The sequence below is a fragment of the Gracilinanus agilis genome, chromosome 1, assembly GCF_016433145.1.
Source record: "Gracilinanus agilis isolate LMUSP501 chromosome 1, AgileGrace, whole genome shotgun sequence".
Classification (NCBI taxonomy): Eukaryota; Metazoa; Chordata; class Mammalia; order Didelphimorphia; family Didelphidae; genus Gracilinanus; species Gracilinanus agilis.
Window position 1 is genome coordinate 18,635,983 of NC_058130.1, and position 19,374 is coordinate 18,655,356.

Sequence of the window (19,374 nt, forward strand, 5' to 3'; positions counted from 1 at the left end):
GTGGGGGGGGGTTTCCTCTGCTCCTAAAATCTGTGTTTTTTTTTGTCCAGGAATTTCCCTCACTCCTTACTCCCCACAGTAGTTTCCTAGCTTCCTTCTTGTTGGCATCATTTCTTCCCCCTGTGAATCAGCAGGCTCGATTGGGCTTCGGAGGCTCCCTGTCAAGTTCAGGGTACAGGGAGCCCCTGAAAGAGAGCAGACCTCCTTCTTAGTAGTGTCACCTTGACAAATAGCTATCTCAGCACCCCTTGGCAGGGGGTCACAAGCCACCACTACTTTTCTCTTTCCTCTGACCCTTTGTGGATGACCTCTTTCCTTATTCTGCCCTGCAACATTCCTTTAAGTACAAGAAACCATTTCTTGGAGAAGATGCCGCCTTCACTTGCATGCTGGGAGCCTCATCCCAATTATTTATTTCCAAGCTTTCACTGGATGCTTTTCCTTTCTTCTTGGTGTCTCAGACTCCTGGGCAAAGGTCAGGATTCCCCATTGCCTCCCTTCTGATCTTTTTTTGCCTTGATGCCCTTCTTACATCCTTTCAAAGGATACCTTTATCCTCCTTGATGGAGAATCTGGAAACATTTTTTTTTTCACTTTCTCCGCTAGGCAGGAGACCAATTTGCACTTTGCTTTATAATCACAGTAATAATAATAATAATAATAATAATAATAATAATAATAATATAATCTATTATGTGTTATATGCTTATTATATAGAGAGGTATATAATAAAATATAGGCATTTTAAAGTTTGCAAAGGACTTTACATATACTAGCTCATCTGATCCTCACAACTCTGTGAGTTTAGTGCTATTACTATTATCTCCATTTTAGAGATGAGGAAATGGAGGTACAAAGAAATTAAATGATTTGTTCAAGATCATAAATATCTTAGGGAAGATTTGAATTAGGGTCTTCCTAACTCCTGGATTAATGCTTCATCTACTATTCTACCTAGCTTCCTCATGTACACTAAACACAGCAATTGCCTTTTAGTGGCTAAAATCCAAACATAGGTATGAGCCCTTGTGTGTATCAGTGTAAAATTCTTCTTGCCCTTCTTGCAATTCCATATGCAAGTCCCATCTTTTTCTTCACAGCTCCCCCTTCTTAAATCTCATGATGAATTAGTGTCATAAATTGACTTGGTCTTCCTTTTCTACCAGCATATTTAATATATATGTACATAAAATATATATAGCATATATAAAGCATATAAAACATATGTGCATAAATATATAGGCATATGTGAAAGGTATGGATATATAAAATATTTATGTTTATAATACATAGGTATAGATATATGGGTATATAAAAAATATATATATATAAAGTATAACTTTTCATCTATCTATCTATCTATCTATCTATCTATCTATCTATCTATGTATCTATGTATCTGCCTATGTCTGTCTATCAATGTATTCATCTATCTACTCTTCTATCTATCTATCTATCTATCTATCTATCTATCTATCTATCTATCTGTCTGTCTGTCTGTCTATCCATCTATCCATTCATCCATCCTATCTATCCATCAATCTGTCTATCTGTTTATCTATCTATCTATCTATCTATCTATCTATCTATCTATCTATCTGTCTGTCTGTCTGTCTGTCTGTCTGTCTGTCTATCTATCTATCTATCTATCTATCTATCTATCTATCTATCTATCTATCATCTATCTATCTATCTGCCTATGTCTATCTATGTATTCATCTATCTAGTCTTCTATCTATCTGTCTGTCTATCCATCTATCCATTCATCCATCCTATCTATCCATCAATCTGTCTATCTATCTATCTATCTATCTATCTATCTATCTATCTATCTATCTATCTATCTATCTACCTACCTATCATCTGTCTATGTATGTATATATATATATATATGTATATATATATATATATATATATGTATGTATCCTTTTTGTGTTGCCTCCAGGAATGATTGTTGTTATCAGCTCTATCAAAATCTTTTTGGTCATTTCCATACAGGAGCACTATATGATTTAAAGAAGTTGAGCATTTGAATCTGAAGTTCTGGGCTCAACTATTGATCAATGTTTACTAGTGATGAACTCACGGACAGATCACTTTTTCTAGGTGGTGCAGTGGATAGAGAACTGGGCCTGGCATCAGTAAGATTCATCTTCTTGAGTTCAAATCTGGCCTCAGACAGTAGCTATGTGATCCTAGGCAAGTAACTTAACCCTGTTTGCCTTAGTTTCCCCATCTGTCCATTGAGCTGGAAAAGGAAATGGTGAACCACTCCAGTATCTTTTGCCAGAAAAAACCCAAATTAGGTCATGAGAGTTGGACATGACTTTAAAAATGAATGAACAACGACAAGAATGGAAATCAGTCAAAAGCCAAGAATCCAGTCTATCTCACAGGGTTGGTGTTAGGTGCTTTGTCTGAGCTACTACTAATGATGTTATGATAATGATTATTCCTATTAATTGCTTCCATGCTTTTCTGTTCATCCCTAGTTGTCTGACTTATCAATAAGTCAATCAGGCATTTAAGTGCCTATTATTATATATTAAGATGCTAGGCATCTGGTTTTAAAGATTAAAAGTAGTCATTTCTCCCTGGGTAGAGAGTTCCTATAGGACTTTACTTTTATCTCTTAAGTGTCTTCTTTTCACTACTTAATATTACTTAATTTACTACTTAATACTACTTAATTAATTTACTACTTAATTAAAATTAATAAGTACTTAATTAATACTACTACTTAAAGAAAGTGAGCCCCCTTTGCAGCCACATCTTTGAATACTTTGGCTTTTCTTCCTCCTCAAAATCAATTGGGTCTGCATCAACAGAACATCATTCTTGGGAACCTCATGTTCCTCTTAAACATAGTCTCCTTTCTGTGTACCAATAGGATACTCTCTATCTCATTTGCCCTCTGTACTCCTAACATGTGGGGGCATGAATCAGATTATGACTACAGTTACTTTAATTTATTATGTAACCTGTAAAAAAGTGAGACATTGTCTCCTAAAGTTCGTGCCTTTTCCAAATTGCTTTCAATCCTGTTCTCCTCTCACCCAGATGCTTAATTTTCTGGCTATCTTCTCTCTCAATAGCAAAGGCTCAATTTTGTCCCCCAAATGTACTTCATTCCAATATTTTCCACCCTTATCTTCTTTTTCATAGTCTACTAATTTTTTTAACCTCACCTTCTGTCTTAGTATCAGTTCTAAGACAGAAGAAGAGCAAAGGCTGAGGGATAGGAATTAAGCGACTTGCCCAGGATCATAGGAAGTGTCTGAGGTCACGTTTGAACACATATTCTTCTGACTCTAGACCTGGTGCTCTGTCCACTAGCTAGTAGTCCTAGCTGCTACCCCCACGCCCCCAAACAAACTCCTTATCTTCTCTCTTCATATGAATTCTAACACAAAAGAGCTGCAAGGGCTACAGGTCTACTATCTCTGAGCCTGGAAAGATGATGAATTTACTCGTCATCCATAAATGGCAATCACATTGTTGAGGATTATACTGGGGTGGTTCCATCCTAGTCAGAAAGTTCTCTCTCTTTGTCATCATCCTGCTTCTTCACATAGGAAGCTAGAAGAAGGAAAGGAAGTTGGTGGCATTTCCCCTTGCTAGAGAAAGGACAAAACTTTGGGCAATTAAAGAACTACTCCCATCTCTCTTTTTATTCAAGTGGGCATGGATGTACCGTAGGAGGAGGACTGATCCTGGGACAGAAAGAGCTGGGCGAATAGTTAGGGTATTAAAACTGGAGTGAGAGGGGACCGGAGTCTGAATTCTGCCCCAGACTCTCACAAACTGCTTAAATTTCACTCAGCCTCAGTTTCCTCCTCAGTATAAAAGGGAATAATAATAATAATAATAACTCTTACCTCCCAGGGTTGTGATAAGGAGATGATGTATCTTTGCAAGCCTTAAAGCATCATATAAATAAATACTAGCATATCATTATTGTTATTATTGTAATTATTAGCCTTCTTGCCTCTACTTTCTTATCTGTAAAATGGAGATAAAAATAGCCACAGCACTTACCTCACAGGGTTGTTTAAGGCTCAAATGAGATAATATTAAATGACAGCTAGGTGACTCAGGGGATTGAGAGCCAAGCCGAGCAGTGAGAAGTCCTGGGTTCAAATCTGACCTTACACGTTTCTTAACTATGTGACCTAGCTCTTATCACTCATTTGCCTTGGAACTGTCACATAGTATTAATTCTAAGATGGAAGGTAAGAGTTGTAAAAACTATATTAAGTGGCATGCTTTGCAAACCTTAAAGTGCTCTCTAGACAGTGTCAATGGTCATTAACTGCTTTAATGAGGTCAATCTGTTGCTGCTCTTCTCCTGCTTCTAAGTGACTTTTCCCCATCAGATGCTTATAGAAAACAGAGCTCACACTCTGTCACTATGCAGCTCACACCACTACCCTCTCCACTGGCACAGGGCAAGAAAGCAGGCACAGAGGGAGGCGCCCATGAGGGCATTATTTGGTCTTTGGAGTCCCTGCCCAGAGCATCCAGGGCTCCTTACTTTTCATCTGCTTGAAACCTTGGCCTGCTGTCCTTTCCTCATTGATCTGGGAGGGCGGGGGAGCGAGGTAGCATCAATCCTCGCAGAAGACGATGTCGTTCTTTGGTCTGCTGTCGCTTCTTGTCAGTGCCAGGCGAGAGGCGCCATGTCGCTAATGGAAGAGGCTCCCTGTCATGGCGTGATTGCCTCTGAATGTTTGTTTACTGGGGAGCCAGAGGAGCCGTGGCTTTCTGATGAAAGACATCAGGCAGCTACAAAGCCTGACATGGTTCCGCATCCTCTCAGGGCAGCCACCGCTGCCATGCTGTGATTAACGCATGTAGCCCAGGATTTGTTCCCTCACCCTCTCTGGGACTTGGCCCCGGGCCACGTCCTAATGTGAAAAGGCCTGTTGCACAGCCAAGCCCCTTTGAATCTGTGGGAGTGATGTGGGCTGCTACACATTGCTGGGATGTGTCTTCCAGATGCTGAATGCCTCCTTCACTTTCGGGGACCGTCCCTGAGCACTCCTTGTGATCCTGCGCTCCAAATGGACACCCTTTTCCTTGATAGCGTCACTCACAGGAATGAGGGATTTCACAGCATGCGTTTTATGCCTGGGGCTCCTCTGGGAGGGGAAGCACTGAGGAAGGACACCCTCATGTTCAGCTGGAAAAAGAAGGAGCTAAGAATCCCCTCCTTAGTTCCTCGCTCTGTTCAGAGCCAGAGAGCCTGGATTTAAATCCTGTTTCTCCCACATCTATGGAATCTCAGACATGAAACAACCTTCGAGGGGCCCCACTGGACAAAGATAAAATGAAGAGGGCGACCTCTACCAATTCCCTCATCCTTAAACCTATGAGTGTGCAAATAGCAATAGTTATCACTTTTGTATCCGTTTAGAAGTACGCACACATCCATGAATATATGCCACCAGACGCCTTGAACAAGTCATGAGCACTCACTGGCTTCTCTTCTTCATCAAACACCTATTGCAATCCATCTCTTAGGGCCAGCTGGGTGGATTGAGAGCCAGGCCTGGAGATGGGAGGTCTTGGGTTCATATTTGACCTCAGACACTTCCTAGCTGGGTGATCCTGAACGAGTCACTTAAATCCCACTGCCTAGCCCTTACCACTCCATGGCCTTAGAACCAATACAGAATTCTGAGACAGAAGAATTAAAAAAGCAAATCAAAATCAATCCACCTCTCAACTTATTGCCATATGGCAGCCGGCCCAGCTCTCTACTGCCATTCCAGTGTAACTGCCAAATCCAATGGCTGCTACTGTTCTCAGCCTTCTTGACCTCCGCAGCTCTCTCTCGGTTTCCATGACGTTGCTCTTTCCTAGCTCTCCTTCTCCTGCTCAGCCTCCTTTGCTGCATCCTCACTCCTCTTTTCCCACCTAAGTAGGGTTGTCCCTCATGCGTCTTCCTGCAACCTCTTCCTTTTTTTGCTCTTATTTTTCTCTTGGTGGCCTCATCTGCCATCATGGCTTCAGTTGTCATCACAATACCAATGATTCCCAAATCAGTGAATGCAGGCCTCATCTCTCTCCTAAGCCCCTCAGTCCTGCTTTCTTCTCATCTCTCCTACATAGTCTGTTGCCTTTTCAAATCGAATCTGCCTTCAAAAGAACTCATTTATTTTCTTCCCTCCCAAAACGTCCTCTCTTCTAAGCCACTCCCTTTCCATTGCAGGCACCGGCATTCCATCGCTGGACCATTCTAGCCTCTTCCTTCTCCCCATTTCCCCATTCGTTCCCTTGGCACGTCTTTTTCCTCAGATCACTTACACAGCTCCATGCCAGTTACACCTCTCTCCATCTCTGAGCCATGTTGCTATAATGGCCTCCTAACTGTCCCCTCTGCTCCCAGGCTCCCTCTTCAGTCCTCTGCTCCGTGGGCAAAGTTATGTTATTAATGCAGTTCTCTGAGCATGTGATTGGCACCCCAAGAATCTTCAGTAGCTCCCAGGTACTTACTTCGAGAATCACCCACAAACTCCTTAAGCTGATGGGCTACAGCTCTGGTTCTCACTGGTGAGTCTCCAGGCTGTCTTGGTAGCTTCATTTCATCTTCCTCTCTTTCCCCCCCTCCTGTGACCTGCTTGCCTACCTCGTATTTGCCCAAGCTGTCTCCTCCTGGGAAATGCATTCCTCCCTCCATGTTGTCAGCTCAGTATTCTCTCCTTGCTCTCTGCTGGTTGCCCTAGGAAGAAGGCATTCCTCCCTCCTCTCTGCCTTTCAGAATTGTTATATCCCTTCAAGGTACAACTTAAAAATTTAAGTATTTTTTAATTAAAACCCTCACCTTCCATCTTGGAGTCAATACCGTGTAATGGCTCCAAGGCAGAAGAGTGGTAAGGGATAGGCAATGGGGGTCAAGTGACTTGCCCAGGGTCACACAGCTGGGAAGTGTCTGAGGCCGGATTTGAACCTAAGACCTCCCGTCTCTAGGGCTGACTCTCAATGCACTGAGCTACCCAGCTGCCCATATCTGGTGTACTCTTGACAAAGATAGACGAGTGGTTTGCCATTGCCTTCTCCAGATCATTTGACAGATAAGGAAACTGAGGCAATCAGAGTGAAGTGGCTTGCCCAGGGTTACACAGCTCTGGAATCAGATTTGAACTCAGTTCTTCCTGACCCTAGGTCGGGCACTCTAGCCACTGTCCTTGACTGGGGAAAGTTCTTATAATATATGAAAGGGGCAGGAAGGCCCATTTTTACTGACACTCAGAAATGATGAGAAAAACAAAAGGTTCCCCCCTGAAGCTCGGTCCATTTCCTCGTCCCTGAGAAACCCACTTCTGACCCTTTCCAGATGGGGAAAAGCCAGAAAATGGGAGCAATTGCTTTCCTGAGGGCATGGGCTGTGCCACTGTATACCAGTGCAGAGAGGGAGGGGATGGATGTGCTCCTGGACGCCGGGAGTGAGCTCCCCCGCGTTCCTTTTTATCAACAGCCCAGCAGTGAAGTGAGCTGTGCTGGGAGTGCCAGCAAAGCCCAGAATCCCAATTCGGCCGGCTGCCCTGGTCCTCCGTTGGCCACTAGAGGGAGCCACGACCTCAGCTTTCCTCCGCTCTGCTCCCTTGGTGCGAGCTGAGAGCCCAGTTTGGTCCCAAATGGAAATCCGGAGTTGCCTGTCCCATAGAAACAAAGGAGCTCGCACGTGTCTCGTGGCGGGGCCTCGAGCGGCTCCCCGGAGATGCTCGGAGCCACCTGGAGCTTTCACCAGCCGGCGGGACCTTCTTTTCAAGAACAACATCTAGAGAAGAATCTTTGGATTTTCCATCCTCTTCATTTCCACACAGACTCCTCAGCCCCTTCCCTGCAGCGGCCAACAAGCATTCTTAACGTCAGTCCAGGGGGGCATCCGGGGATGTGGTGGATACCTTGGAGGGGGGGCCAGTGCTAAAGAGTGAGTGCCCGCAAGTGGGAGGACAGCGCCCAGCCTCTACGTTCAGTGCTGGGCAGCTGGGAATAGAGGGAACATCAAAGGAAAGGCATTGACTTTCTGGGTTTCTAAATAATAGTTCGAGTTGCCCTTTCTTTCCCCCCTGAATCATTTCTCCCCAAATGCTAGTCTCACCACCGAGTCTTTCTTTGAAATAAATCAATAAATAAGTAAAAATGAAAAAAAAAAGTCCCTTTGAAACAAAACTAACATCAAAGACCTTGTAACCCTAACAGGGAGGCGATTTAGAGAGGTAGAGAGCAAAGGAGTCAAGAAGACCAGAGTTCAAGACTTCTCTCTGACACATATTTTTGTATGACCCTGGACAAGTCTTTGGCCTTTTCAGTGTCCCTAGGTAGAACAAAGATCTGTTTTTTTGTGGTTCACTTATTTTTTTAGTTGTGTCTGACTCTTTATGACCCCATTTGGGTGTGTTTTTTTTTTTGTTTTGTTTTTTTGTTTTTTTTTTTGTTTTTTGTTGTTGTTGTTGTTGTTGTTTTTTGGCAAAGGTTCTAGAATGGTTTGCCATTTTTTTTCCCAGCTCATTTTATAAATGAGGAAGCTGAAGCAAATGAAATTCAGTGACTTGGCCAGGGTCATACAGCTAGTAAGTATCTGGGGTCACATTTGAATTCAGGTCTTCCAGACTTCAAACCCAGCACTCTATCCGCTGTACAACCTGCCCCTACGGATGTATTAGTTCATTTAAATATGTACATAGAAAGATAACTATATTTCAGTGTTATTGGTTCTCTTTGTAATCCAACATATTTTATTTGCTATATGTTCACTATGGATCAGTAGAGTATGATGTGTTTTTTATTTAAAAATATATGGTTCTTATCTGTTTCTATGGGGACCAGGCATTGAGGGAAGGGAGCCCAGAAATTTGACCTATGTCCCTAGGTTAGAGGAATTCCTTAAGGACATGGACTATTTGACCATTGTCTTTATAGAATTGGGGTCTGGCAACTTTTTGGCAACTTTGTAATTTACCATTTTTTTAGTCTCTCTCCCTCCCCCTCCTTCTCTCTCTCTCCCCATCCTTCTCTCTGTTTTGGTCTCTGTCTCACTATCTCTCTGTCTGTCTGTCTGTCTGTTTCTTTCTCTCTCTGTCTCTCCCTCCTCTTCCTTCTCTTTCTCTGTCTCTCTCATGCTCTCTCTTGTCTCTCTCTCTATATATACACATATGTATGTTTTTATCCATATATGTTTTATATATGTTTTATTTTCATATATGTATTTTCTTCTTGGTCTTCATTTACAAGCCTTTAATATATGCTTGTTGAATGGCAACAGCTGCTAAGGCTACCTAAGCACTCTCAGTACTTCATGCCCATTGGCACCTGGTCTAAGGCTCTACCGCCCTACCCTAGCTACAGTACTACTGAAGATAGGTTAGCACCTCCAAGAAAAAGTGTGAAAAGAGACTTAGCGGAAAAAGGCTTGCAGGCTATTGGGGCCTGGGAGTGTCATAACCAGCAGGCTATGTGGACTTCCGGTTGAGACAGCAGAAATTAGCAGAGAGCGCCCAATGGCTAACATGGAAGGGGATTTCATTGAGAACACTGAATTCCTGTCTTTTGGTGGCTTGTCTATTTATTGAGTCAGGAAGCTCCTGAACTGAGGTTTTGAGTAGAAGTGTTGGGATTGGAGTCAGAGATCCAGGGTGCCAAACCTAACCTGTCTCTGGTATTCACTCCCTATGTGACTTGAGGAAAATCTCTTAAGACAATTTGTGCCTCAGTTTCTTCATTTGTATAACTGGGAGTCTGGACTTCATGACCTCTGAGTTTTTTCTCCAGATCTAAGTCTAGGCCCTTGTGATATTCCCATTTTTACAAGAATCCACCAGCATTTGGGGAGCAGAAAGAATTGATCAGGACTTCATGCTAGAAAATTCCTTGGACTTCCTTTGAAGAAGGGAATTGAAGTGAATTGACAGTCTCCTTCCTCATCAGAGAACAAAACAGAAGTTAGGGGCAGCCTTTTTTGGTAAGAGGAGCCATGATTTTTCCGGCAGTTTTGCAGATCTATTAGGGATTGATTAGAACAAATGACTGAGCTCAGGAAGTAAATTGTAGCATGTCACCACTTCAAACGATGTCAGTTTTAAACATTAAAAAAAAATTTAGTGAACAAGAGTATCTGCTTGTTGCATCTCACAAACCTTTTCATCCCAGAAGTTCTTAACCCAAGTTCTTTCTACAGTATGATAACTATATTTCAGGCAGCAGGTGGCCCAGGTCTCGGAATCAGGAAGACTCATATTTATAAGTTCAAATCTAGCCTCGGACACATACTAGCTATGGGACCCTGCTTACTTCCAATTCTTCATCTATAAAATGCGCTGGAGAGGGAAGCGGCAAACTACTCCAATGTCTTTGCCAAGAAAACCCCCCAAAAGAGTCGCAAAGAGTCCGACATGACAAACAACTGAACAAGAAAACTGTATATCAGTCTAACTGGTTTGCTTTGGAATCCTATAGATATTTTTTTAACCCCTTACCTTCCTTCTTGGAGTCAATACTCCAAGTGTATTGGCTCCAAGGCAGAAGAGTGGTAAGGGTGGGCAATGGGGGTCAAGTGACTTGCCCAAGGTCACACAGCTGGGAAGTGTCTGAGGCCAGATTTGAACCCAGGACCTCCCGTCTCTAGGTCTGACTCTCAGTCCATTGAGCTACCCAGCTGCCCCCTAAATCCCATAGATTTTATTGTATGCATTGGCAAAGCCACTTAACCTCTCTGTGCCTCACTTTGTTCATCTGTAAAATGAGGATAATAATAGCTTCTACAAGACAATTTTGCTAAAGATTCAAATTAGATGATTAACACAAGGCATTTAGGGGGAAAAAAAGCATTGACGCACACCCAAGAAATATCTGGACATACCTTCTGTGTTAGGGAAACAAAGTCACAGAAAAGCCAATGAAATCCTTTATGAATCTGAGAATGTCCCTAGTTGCTCTCTTTTCCTTATAAAGAAAAATAGGAATATTGAATCTGAAATGAAATGGACTTTGCTCCAGAAAAGAATTCCAGACTATTTCATGCCTCCTCTAGCTATGTTGTCAATTGAAATTCATGCAGTTCTGATTCTATAAGAGGCCTTACTCTCCTCTAAAGGAAGGCTCAGGAACAAGACCCCGGGAGAACAGACCAAGAACAGTTTTTAAGGGCCTCCTCACTCGTTCGCTTTCATCCATCCACATGGGATGTCTCCCTTGGCTCACTGTTTGCAGTGATGCCCCAGGTGGAGTCTCCCAAACCTGGATTTCATCAAGGTTATAGAATGGTAGAGCTGGAAAGGACCTCAATCAGAATGAAGCTCAGGGAGGTGGAGGGATTGCCCAAGGGAACACAACCAGCTAGCAGTAGAGCCAGGACCAGCACCCGGCTGGGCTGGACCGTCTCTCTGTCTAGCGCCGCGCATCACGGTGATGTTGTTCCTATAACTTGCTCTAATTAGAGTAATGATGCTCCTGGCTCAGGGATGTTGTCGGTATTGACGTGTGAATATTTCTTAGCCATTAGAAAGCCTTTGATTGAAAATGAGTAAAGCATTATTGTTGTTGTGATCGGCAGGAGGTGTGACCATTGGCTTATTCTCCAAGGCTTGGTGTCTCTAGGATGTGCTTTAAGGGGGCGTGCGTAGGAGCCTATCACCAGGGGACATTTGTCCTTGTGAATCCACCTTTTAGATGCTCCATTTAAGAAAGTATTTTGATGAACTGGAGAGCATTCAGAGGAGGGCAGCCATGATGACAAAAGGCCATGAGTCCATGGCCTCTGAAGGTTGGCCAAAGAACCTGGCAATGCCTAGTTGAAGGCAAAGAAGGCTTAGGGCTGGGGGCATGATAGCCGTCTTTGAGGTTTTGAAGGATTGACACGTAGAAGAGGCATTAGACTTGTTCTCATTGGTCCAGAGGCTGAATTTGGAATTAGAATTTGGAGCAGATTTGAGGAGATGGATTTGGGATCAGTGTGGGGAAATCCTTCTAATTGGGACTATTCTCGTTATTTTAATAGAGATGGCTATTGGCAACTTTTACTCCAGCTCTCCTGCCTGAGTCTAGGTTTATTAAACATTGCAGCTTCCTCAATCCCATCATGCAGCTCTCCCTTGCCCGTGGATGAAGTTCATTTTAAGTTCTTCATTGTGTTTCGTAACTCACAGTTCTACAACATCAGTGGTAGATTATTGATACTGTGGGCCTTTGTTTCAGGGTAACAAAGAGAAAGATCATTTGGCATAGGAGGTGGGACAGTGGGCTTGTAATTAAGAAGCCCTAAATTCAAATCCTACCTTCAATACTCACTGACCATTGGACTAATCTCTCAGTCATATTTTCCTCATCTGTAAAATGGGTATATTCATTATAGCACCTTCAGATAGTTGTGAGGGTCAAATCGATAAGAAAATAATAATATATGGAAAGCGCTTTGTAAACCGTCAAGCATTCTTTTTGTTATTTTTTCTAAAGTAGAATTTCTCAGCTACATAGTTCTGTGTTGGATCCTGCTTTCAGTTACTTTTCTGTCACTCCAATTAGGTTGGAACAATGACCCTTTGAAGGATTTTGGTATATAGGTACTGGTTGGTGGTCTGGCTCTTACCCAACCTGGCCAGTCTCATTTCTGTTCACTCAACAGAATTCATTCCAGTTGGATTGCCTCACCTCCCACACCTATAGACTTCAAGCCACCAAACAGCCGTATTCCCACTCTTGTTCCCTCTTTTCAGGAAGGGTGGAGACCCATGGCTTCAGCTAAGCACCCTGGGATCTTAGAGCTAGAGGGGCTTCAGAAACCATTTGGCCCAGAAGTTTTTTCTCTTTTTTTCTGTTGGGGACTCCTTTGGCCATCCGGTGAAACCTACGGCCAGACCCCTTCTCAGAATGAACCTTTTCGCCACATAAAACAAGACACATAGGGGGCAGCTGGGTAGCTCAGTGGAGTGAGAGTCAGGCCTAGAGACAGGAGGTCCTAGGTTCAAACCCGGCCTCAGCCACTTCCCAGCTGTGTGACCCTGGGCAAGTCACTTGACCCCCATTGCCCACCCTTACCAATCTTCCACCTATGAGACAATACACCGAAGTACAAGGGCTTAAAAAAAAAAAAAAACAAGACACATAGGATGACAAAGAAAACTGCTGATATTTGAATGTAGGCATCAAAATACTAAACCAGAACAAACACAAGTTCCTGGATGCCAGGTAAAGAACCTCTGAATCTAGCCTAAGCCCTTATTTGTCAGGTTTCCTCGTACCCTAGCCTAATCCTTCTTGTTGATGTTCCAGCCCTGACTTTGCTTTCAGGCAGTCTGGATTCCAGATTAAAAAGTCCCATTTGAAATAGGAGCTATTTCCCAGGGGTGGGGGGTGGGGGATTGGTGGAGGAGCACTATTTCTAGGTGTCTGGCTTCCATATGTTGGGCTGCCCCTCTCCCTGGCCGGGCTCTCACTGTGTGAGGATGGATTTTTGTCTCAGAGTTCACACTTAAGCTGTTTGGGCATTTTGTCAATCATTTATACATAGCTCTACACTTCAAAACCTATACCTGGGTAAAAAAGCCAGGCACACTTGGCTTACTTTGCTTTCCCCCATAGGGGCATTTGTGCTGCCAGAGAGGGCAGGAGAGGAAATTCTGAGATGTGCCGTTGTTAGGAAGCAGAGAAATGTTTGGTGTTTTGATTATAGCTCTAGTATGTTGGAAACATGCTTTCTTTAGTAAAGGAAAGAGCTATAACTCCATCGAACTGTACAGAATACAGACACGTGTTCCATAGCATTGCTTGGCTAACTTCCTTCCAGAATAATGTCATTCGTACATTAAAACTTAGTCCTATTCCTATAGCATGTCACTGACCATGTCGCTTCCCAGCTCTGGATGTTTTAATGGCTCCTTTCTGTCTCTAAGATAAAATACAACCTCTTGTATTTGGCATTTAAAGCCTTCCAGAGTCTGGTTCCAACTTCTCTATCCAGATCGATCTCCTATTATTCCCCCTCATGAACTATTTGTTCCAGTCACACTGACCTACTTCCCAACATTCAACAGTCCATCTTTCCCTCCTCCATGGCTTTATGTGGCCAGTTCCCTGGGTCTAGTATGCTCTCCCTCCTCATCTTTGCCTCTTGGAATGCTCTACTCCTTTCAAAGATCAGCTTGAGCACCACCTCCAACATGAAACAGTCTCCAATCCCTTTGGCTATTAGCATCTCCCTTGTTCAAGCCATTTTGAATTTGATTTGTACACATTTCTTAATTGCCTGTGTATATGTTGCTTCCTCAGCAGAATGAATGTAAGCTCCCTGAAGGCAGACTACTTTGTTTTTGTATCCCCATTACCTAGAGATGGAGCCTTGGTGTAGTAAATAGAGTCAGTCCCAAAGAGTTCCAGTCTTGCCTTTGACATATAAATCTTGTATGACCTTGGCCAAGTTACTTTACCTCTTGGTCTTTGAGGCACCTTGCTAAGACTTTAAATTATAAGAGAAGATGCTAGCCTGCATTAGCGAAGAGAGATTCCTCATCTAAGAGTTCCCTATGCCAAAAAAACAAAAAACAAACAAAAACAAAAACAAAACATTAAGTCCCATCCATAGACACTTAATGAATCAATGTTAATGGGAAATGAATGGAGTCTACCACCCTTAAACACTTCAATGGCTCTGTGATCTCTTCAAAGTTATAGATGGCAACCCAATCATACCTTTCCATCTTGTGCAACCCTTCCCATTTTCTGCTGAATCCTTGGGGAGCAGGCATTATGGGAGAGGAGAGTTTCCACTTACAACAACGCATTTGGGACTCAGAACCTCCCTTTGGTTCTCTTCACATAACTGGGACACCAGCACAACCTTCTAATGGACTTGCCATGAGTTATCCTTTAATGTGACCAGAGACTTCTTTTCTTCTGTATCTTAGATTATGCCCTGTAGATCTCTTGTCCTGCATCATTCTTGGCTGGTAGCAAGCCTGAGCTCAATCATGCCTGCCTCATTTTACTCAAGGTACATATAATATGAATGACCCAGGCTTGTCCCACTCCCTTTGAGCATCAGGCTGCTCAGGATTCCATTTGCCGGTGCTCTCTTATAGGACCATCTGCCCTCTGCAACATTATTTCTTTTTTTAAAAAAATTTTTAAACCCTTAACTTCTGTGTATTGGCTCATAGGTGGAAGAGTGGTAAAGGTGGGCAACAGGGGTCAAGTGACTTGCCCAGGGTCACACAGCTGGGAAGTGTCTGAGGCCGGATTTGAACCTAGGACCTCCCGTCTCTAGCCCTGGCTCTCAATCCACTGAGCTACCCAGCTGCCCCCTGCAACATTATTTCACCTAAAACCTTCTTGTGGAATCAATTAATGACATTAAGTGTCAATACATTTCTATAGATACATTTCAGAAGAGGGAAGGTGAAATTTTGTGATGAAGCCCTGCTATCCCCTTGGCTCTTGTTATGAAATAGAAGATATGTTCCCTGGAGAGCCAAGTCAGAGGAAAGAGGAAGAAGAAAAAGAAGGAGAAGGGTTACTGGTGATTCGGTTGAATGTAGAGTTGCTTGTGGCTATAGCCATAGCAAAAGGGTTGAGCTCATGCTAAATTATTACTCTGTGTCCATGGTGAGTTGGATTACAGAAGTGGGGTAGTTGTTGGATTAGCCCAATGAGAGAAGTCCTTTGAATTAGAAGGGACCTGAAAGATCATTGTCTACCTTTCTAGAAGGGCCACTCAGTCTCTTCTGGTTCAAATCGAGGGAGATGGCTTTCCATTTTGGGCTTCTCTGACTGTTAGGAAGGTCATCTTACTAGCAGATTGAAGCCCTCGCCTCTATTGGATAGAGAGGCAAAGCATTTATTAAGTAGTGATGCCATTTGCTGGCATGGTCCCAAGTGCTATGGACACAAATACAAGGAAACATGAGAGTCCCTACCTGCAAAGAACTTACTTTCTCATAGTGGGAGGGTGCTAAAGAGGGGAAGGTTTATGTATAATGGAACTGATGGTCCTGGAAGGTAAGAGTTGACTTGGATCTGGGCAGGATGAAACAAACTCATCCATTAGGGCCCAGTGTGGTTCCTGAGTAGAATCCAAGATTTGGTGGGGATGATGGGTAGAGTGGTAGCTACATGTTTAAAGCAAATAGCCAGACTTGAGAGTCCTTCAGATGCTCGGAAAGGATCCCTCTAAGTTCTGTCTTCTCTAGGCTAAACATCCCCCAATTCTCCCACCATTCCTTATTATCTTCAGTGGGTTAGAAAGCCTAGACTAGGTGTGCCAGCATGCTCCTGGACTCCATCGACATTAGACCTTCTCTTCCTTTTAAGGAGAGGAGTTTGTGATGTGAGGACAAGAAAATCCAGTCAAGTTGGAGAGCTGAAATATTCATAAACATGATGGATGGAGCACAAATCCTGGATCCTGTCATAAATAATGTGACAAAATAGTCCCCGAACACCTGTGAGACCCAGAAGCAACAGAAGCCCTGGTTAGAAAGAGGCTAATCTTAACAGGCCAGCGAGCTGCAGATGTGTGAGCTCCCCTGGCTTGTATTTAATGCATATCTCTGTTTATTATGTATTTCAAGAGCTGTTCCCATCATGCTCCTCATACTCTGATATCAATTCAGTTTCAAATTTCCATTTCTGAATGTAGCACGTAGAATTGAACACAAAACTCCAGCTGCATTCTGATCAGCTACAGAGTTGAAACGACTGTCCTTTATTTTGAACCTTGTCTTTTCTTAATGTCACTTCCATCACTAGAACAGGGCAAGTGGATTTTGACACCCAGAAGATGGTATCAGGCTGTTCTCTCTCCAAAAAAAATAAGCATTTATCATTATTTTTTGCCATACCACCCACTAATTTTGCATAAACACATCTAGGTCCCTTTGAAGGTATCTGTGTTTAATTTTCCTAATGGAAAGGCAACTTACATACAAAATGGTTTGTGTGTAATCCAAATCCACTTGTGATAACTTACCTGGAGGATAAAGATAAGGTTATTCCTTTACAGCTTAATTTTGGAGAGTCATAACTAGGGTAGCGTCATTATGTCTTTGTGCTAGGGTGGAAAATATAGACGGTACCAACAGCCCTGACCATGAGAACATTTCCTTTCTTCTTTCCCTCAGCCTCCTCTCTGCTTGGTCCCAAGTCTTGGCCGCAGTCTAGACCTGATGTACATTGACTCCTTCTTCCCTGTGTCTACCCCTGCTATGTTTGGAGAAATTTAGAGGCAACAGAAAGTAGTCTCTAAATTTCCTCCCAAATCATAGATTTCCATGATTTTTAGTTCTTTTTTTCTAATTTGTCCTCCATAGAGACATGCTATCCTTGGCCCAGGTTATATTTCTTTTCTTCTCTGATAACATCTCCCACAGCTGCACCCCAGATTTGCTTTCCTCTCCTGAACATTTGCCCCAGGAGCAAAATGGCTGCTTATGGCTTTCCTTAAAAACTCAAGGAATATTTTGTCATGTGTTCACAAAAGGAGCCAGCCTTTTTAGGACAGCCATAATATTTATAAATGATTTATTTAGTTCTTCAACTTGCCTCAACCCACCGAGTTGTTCATATCATAGACCTCAATGATATTAGGTCAAGAGAAATTATTATTATTATTATACAAGAGAAATTATAGTCAGAGGATTTGGGCTCAGGTTCAAAGTCTTCAATTGATTGGGAATTTGACCTCAGGTAGATAAGGTCATTTAACTTTTCTGTTTCATGCTTCTGCCTCAATAAAATGTAAACAAGAGTAATAATGTGAATAATATACATAACTGGGGCAGCTGACTGGCTCAGTGGATAGAGAGCCAAGTCTGGAGATGGGAGATCTTGGGTTCAAATCTGGCCTCAGACACTTCCTAGATGGGTGACCCTGGGCAAGTCACTTAACCCCCATTGCCTAGCCCTTACCACTCTTCTGTCTTGGTACCAATACTTAGTATTGATTCTAAGATGGAAGGTAAGGATTTTTTAAAAAATAGTATACATATAACCTCTCTTCAGGAGAGTATCCTTGAATAATGTCATTTAATATTCAGTCAGTCAACATGCATTTATTAAGAGCCCACTGTATGCTATGCGCTGAGATAAATGCCAGGGGTACAGACACAGGCACAAAAATGCTACGCTCTATCTCCTCAAGCACTTGCATTCTATTGGGGAAGTTAACAATCTAGATCCAAAATTATGAGCATATGGGGGGATCAGGAAAGGTGTCACATAGGAAGTCCTCCCTGAATTAAGTCTAGAAGGAAGTGAGAGATTCTATCAGACAGGAGGGAAGAAAGTGCTTTGAAGGCATGACAAATGGGGAGTATGAAGATGGCAGAGAGATTACCGTGTGCCACTTATTATGTGATGGCTTGAGGCGATTCCAGTTTTCATTTTTCTCCATTGTCTCCCCCACAGGTCCTGTGTGACAGATATGTGTGAGTGTCCAGTCCATAAAAACTGCTATTGTGAATCCTTCCTGGCATATGCCCGGGCTTGCCAAAGAGAAGGGGCCAGAGTTCACTGGAAGCCAGAGCAGAACTGTGCCGGTAAGAGAGCCTTCGTGGCTTTCACTGTGGGAGGAAGCCGGAATCCTTTTGGGGGAAATTCAACCCACAACAATTGTCACAGCACACCCTGCCAGAAGAAAAGGAAATGTGGCCGAGATCAATAAGTCAACCTTACTCTGCAATTTGATAAAACAGGAGGCTGTCACTGAGCAAGGCATCAGTCCCTTAGGAGGAGGTGTTTGTTGACAATCTGATTTTAAAAGATTTTCAGGGTTATCATCATTAAAAAGCTGTTTTAACACGGAGAAACAGAGTAGAAAGAAGCTGTATTTGGAGGCAACCAATCTGGGTGTGATGCCTGGTTCCGCCACTTACTTTCTTCATGTGTAAAAGGAGGGGGTTGGATAGATGGCATCTTGCCCTCTTTGCCCTAGAAATCAGCCACAGATTCAAAGCCTCGTTTGTGTTTCAAGTTGTGTATAGAGCAAGAGAGAGATTGCACTGAACACCAGAGTCAGGGGTTATAATAACAAGACATTCACATAGTGCTTTGAGGCTGGCAGAGCACAACCCTCCAAGGCAGGTACTAAAACGACTTCCATGTTTTTATGCCCATTTTACATGTGAGGAGATTGAGCCTCAGAAAGATGCCTTGTCCAGTGCCACCCAGCCAGTAAACACCAGGGGCAGAGGTTGATCCGAGACCTTCCTGATTCCATGTCCAGTAGTCTCTGCTATGCCAGATTCCTGGGATGGCTCCTCTCCCTTCCCTTCCCTCAATTAGTCCCATATATATATATATATATATATATATATATATATATATATATATATATATATATATATATATATATATAAACTCGGTAGTTGTCCCATGGGACAA

At 42.9% G+C, this 19,374-nt stretch overlaps 1 protein-coding gene across 1 annotated transcript in view; it reads left to right on the forward strand.

The window, feature by feature from the left end:
- BMPER (BMP binding endothelial regulator) overlaps positions 1-19,374 on the forward strand; it is a 275,415-nt gene that overhangs the window by 243,724 nt on the left and 12,317 nt on the right. Inside the window, exon 13 of the mRNA XM_044657986.1 lies at positions 18,400-18,530. Coding sequence (XP_044513921.1) covers positions 18,400-18,530 — 131 coding nt within the window. The remainder of the gene's footprint in view (positions 1-18,399; positions 18,531-19,374) is intronic.